The sequence below is a fragment of the Salvia miltiorrhiza genome, chromosome 1 (assembly GCF_028751815.1).
Source record: "Salvia miltiorrhiza cultivar Shanhuang (shh) chromosome 1, IMPLAD_Smil_shh, whole genome shotgun sequence".
Classification (NCBI taxonomy): Eukaryota; Viridiplantae; Streptophyta; class Magnoliopsida; order Lamiales; family Lamiaceae; genus Salvia; species Salvia miltiorrhiza.
Genome location: NC_080387.1, coordinates 49,850,837 through 49,855,614, shown reverse-complemented (window position 1 = coordinate 49,855,614; position 4,778 = coordinate 49,850,837). Strand labels below are relative to the sequence as shown.

General features: G+C 36.9%; 1 protein-coding gene across 1 annotated transcript; it reads right to left on the bottom strand.

Annotated features, from left to right (window-relative positions):
• Nucleotides 1–1,590: 1,590 nt before the first annotated feature.
• Nucleotides 1,591–3,076, bottom strand: LOC130990046 (mitogen-activated protein kinase kinase 5-like). Its single transcript, XM_057914246.1, is given in 2 exon segments — nucleotides 1,591–2,669; nucleotides 2,671–3,076. Coding segments are annotated over 2 exon segments (1,050 nt in total). The 5' UTR covers nucleotides 2,805–3,076; the 3' UTR covers nucleotides 1,591–1,753.
• Between the last annotated feature and the right edge of the window lie 1,702 nt (nucleotides 3,077–4,778).

Here is a 4,778-nt window from a genome sequence, read left to right as displayed (position 1 = left end):
TTGATTTGTTCAATGTTTCGCAATTTTACAAAATATTTAGAAATCTCAATTGAACTAATCCTCTCTCTCTCTCTCTCTCTCTCTATATATATATATATATATATATACATTGGTTAAGAAGATGAGAAGATTGATATTTGTATTCTAATCTTTCACCATTTTAAACGAGATGAATATCATTAAACTATAAGGCTCGAGGTGTTGAATAATATATTTTATAACTACAATTACAAATAAGTTAGAAATATATCTTTAAATATAAATTTAAATCTGGATCTTGACCTATTTCACAACAAGACAATCTTCACAATTTTTTTTGTGAATTATAAAATATAACATGAAATATGGATTTTGACGAAATCTTGACTAATCTCATAATGATAATGGTCTTGTACAAATAGTAATGTTTCTTCTTGTTTATGATAGGAAAAGGAAAATTGTTTTTTTTTTTTAAAGGAAGCATGAATTTATAAGACCATTTCCACTTTTCACTCGGTTCAATATTTGACTCAAAAACCAGTGTGATGCAAATACATTTAACCAAGTCAAATCCAAGAAGACAAAAACAGATTTATAAACTATTTCATTCATTTTCTGCAGTCTTTGTTTGGACAACCTAGTTTCCTAGTAATTCTTGCTCAAACACACACTTCAAGACTTATGTTTTGGTGTTGACTCCGGTTTGAATACTTTCTCTTTGAATCAGCCAAAGAGAGAGAGTTTTTCAGAAGGGCAACAAACAAGAAGAAGAAAAGTCAAGCCCAGAAAATAAAAACAGTTAAAACAAAACATAGAAAAATAAGCCAAAAAAGGAGAAACACAGCCCCCTAAAACAACACAATCAATAATAGCAAATCTTTGATGTATAATGTATGATGCTTTGTCCTAGATAAGGTAACATGGGAAAAGTAAGAGACAGCCACTGATGAAAAACTGAGAAAAAGAAAAGAAGCAAAAACCAAATGATCACTCACATGCCTGCATAAAAACAATGTATTTTTGTAGTTGGGTTTTTTTGCTTCATTATTGATACATGTCCTTGCAAGAAAGCAAGGAAATTGCCCCAAATTCATCATCATAAACTTTACCTTAAAATCAGCAAATTAGCAACAGTTTAAGATGTGGCATCAAAGCATATATAGCAAAAACAACATGGAATATATGATTTTTTCCGGCCGTGGATAATGTTGATTTAGTACTAAAAAAGATAAGGATTCCAAGTGAAGAAAAAAGAGTATATGCACCCAAATTTTTCTCCCTTTTGCCCTAGTATCTATCCATACAAAGACATGTAAATGTAAATTATTGAATGCAATAAACTCAATTAGCCATGAAAAGATTTGCCATAATGGAAAAATAGCTTCTTTTCGCAAATGCAAAAGCAAGAACATGGAAATGAGTATATGATAATAGCAATTCAATAAATCCCAGAACAAGAAATAAAGACAACATGCTTCTTCTTAAAATGCAAGGGAAAGAACATGGAAATGATTATGATAATAGCATTCAATTAAATCCCAAAATAAGAAAATAAAGAAAAATGGCTTCTTTTTCCAAAAGAAAAAATAGGAAAAACTTTGTTGCAAGTGATTTTTGATGATAGAATTCATTCACTTTTCTCCTTGTTGTACATGATATCATCATTCTCCCTCCTAAAACATCAAATTAATCCACAAAAACTACCATTTTTAGACTAAAATTTTTAAGCTTTTCGAGAAAGAAAAAAAAACAACAAACAAAAATAAACCTCCAATCAAGCCGAGGAGTAATGCTGGCGCGGGGGCGGCGGCAGCAGCTGGTGCGCCGCCGCCTGGTGATGTGCCACGCCGCCCCCGGGCGAGGAGGCGTGCTGAACGATGAAGGGGTGCTTGAGCAGCTGCGCCGCCGAGAGCCGCTTCGCCGGGTCCCTTTGCAGGCAGCAGGAGACGAAATCCCTAAATTCGCGGCTGGCGGAGGGCGGCGCCTCCGGCGGCTGCGCCAAACAGATCGCGCACATTAGGCTCGCCCAATCCCCCTGCCTGCCCACGGCGAAGGGGAATTTCCCCAAATAGAATTCCAAAATGCTGACGCCTAAGCTCCAGATGTCGCCGGCGTAGCCGTCGTACTGGCCGTGGTTCAAATCGGTGTTGATCCGCTCCGGGCTCATGTAGGCAATTGTGCCGACGGATGAATTGCAGGGGTCCATCGTCTGCGCGAGGACGCGAGAGACGCCGAAATCGGCGATTTTGACGAGGCGGCGCGAGTTAATTAGGAGATTCGAGGGTTTGATGTCGCGGTGGACGATTTTGCGGCGGTGGAGGTAGGCCAATCCGGAGAGGACTTGTTGAGCGAGATCGGAGAGGGCTTTTTCGTGGGGGATATGTGTGCCTTCGAGGGAGCCTTTATCCATGAATTCGAGGAGGACTTGAATCTCTCCGCTGTGGTCGAAGAGGTTGTGGCATTTCACGACGTTGGGGTGGTCCACGTCGCGGAGGATCTGGATTTCGCGGCACATCTGGTTGCGGACGGCGTCCTCGTGGTTACCGTAGATGACCTTGAGGGCGTACACGCCGCCGCTGGGGCGGTGGAGGACCTTGTAGACGGTGCCGCCGGCGCCGCTGCCGATGCGGCTGAGGCGGTCGAGGTCGGAGTATTGGAGCTGGGGGGCGGAGGAGGGGGCGGCGGGGGACGGAGGGAGGGGGGAGGGGGAGGGGGACGGCGAGGGAGGGGTCTCGGTGGGGGAGAGGGAGGGTAAGGTCGGAGCGGCGGCGGCGGGCGGATTTTCCGGCGGCGTCGGAGGAGGGCGGGGTTTGGAGGGGCTTCATGATTGGTGGGAAAATTGAAAAATGAAAAAAAAGGGAGTTTTTTAAAATAAAAAATAAAAAAATAAATAAAAATTGATGGTGGGAAATGGGAATGAGATGGATTGATTTTATTTCAGTGGGGAATGAAGGAGGAAATCATGGGTTTGAGGGATTAGAGGTTATGTTTGTTGATGGGGATGAGAGAGAAGGGAATGTTGAGGAGAGAGAGAGATGAATGAATCCATGGAAAAGTGGAGGGGAGGAGAGGAGAGGAGAAGGTTCTTGGAAGAGGGAAAGGAGAAGAAGAAATAGAAATATAGAGAAGTGGGGGGGGGGGGGGGGGTGGGGGTGGGGGGGGGTATAATAAAATAATATGGCTTGTAGATGGAGATGTGATTTGTGAAAGAGAAATGTGGGAGGAAATTTTGAGAGAATTGCAATGGTTTTTTGTTTTTTTTATGCAAGTACTACACTACTACTTGACATGAGAAATATACACGTGATGTGTGTTTTTGAGATTAATATTTTTCAAAGTTGTTTGAGATGAGATGAGGGATTAATGGAGATGCTATGCAATTATGTAAGAGGGCCAATTGTTTGGAGCAACCTAATATCAATTTATGATTTCATTTTTTTTTTTTTTAGAATTTATGATTTCATTTTTTATTTCATTTTATTTATTGATACGAGTATATACAAATTATTGTTGTTTTAGTATTATGTACGATAGGTTGTTTTTTTCATCTCGGAAGTGATATGATATGAAATATGAATAAACATCGAACTAATATAATTCTATATACGTTGAGTATGTCTTTTTTCCATCTATGTTGTTTAAATTGTTTGAGTGTCAAAATACAAAATAAGATGCTCGGTTAATGAAGTGAGTATTCTTATGATCAAACAATATCTAGTTCGAATTGTATGAAAATTTTATAACTTATGAATGGAGCATATCAAGCACAAACTATTCCTAAGTCGGTTTATAAGTTTTCATACTTCATTTAGGGATGTACGAACGAGTACATATGTGAATGTAAATAATTTTTTCTTTTGATTGATGCATGCAATTTGACATTTTGGGTAATCTAAATTCTATTAGTGCAATTTGACAACGATTTAATGTTGAAGTCTAATAGCAGTCGAACAATGCAATTTGACAACAATTTTTCCCATTTACATTTTATCATTTTGGCCAACACCAGCAGGCGCTTTGTTTTCAAAGTTCTTTTTCCTTTTTTAATGAATAAAATAAATCCCTTCTACTATTGTTCTGTTAGCTTTTGTCTTCTTAGTTTGAGCAGTGATAACTGATAGTGTTAAATTCATAATGTTTATAGTTTTACTAAATCTATACGTAGTTAGATAAGTCTTTAAGTTTATGTGTAATTAGAAATGAACTATAATAAAAAATCATTCAATTATGTTTTTTTTTTTAAATCTAACTACAGTGTGTTATCATTAATCTCTAATTTTTTGTATGGTAATACTATTACCATAACCATAAAACGGTGTCCATTAATTAACTAACTAATCATTAAGTTAATTGTATATAAATTACTAAATTTTTAATAAATTATACCAATTTAAAATTTATATTAAAATTACACAACTACCCAGTTTCAAAAAAAATTATTCAACTACTAATTTTTTCTCATTTTGTATATCCACTCATTTTCCGATCGAACTGTGTTTGAAACGACATCGTTTACATCCAACTATATAATACACTGTTGGTTATACTTTTTTCACACGGTTATATTTATACCTAACGAACATATATTATGTCATGTCATTATGTAAAATATATATATATATATATATATATATATAAGGAGAAAATTTTAATTATTAAATATATTTAACATAAAATTTTAGAATTAATATCTAAAATAAAATTTTATTAAAATTTTTATATGCCATTCACCTTACTCCATATCATTATAAGAGCATTGGCAACGCTCTACTCGATGGCTTACTCGAGTAGAGCGTTGC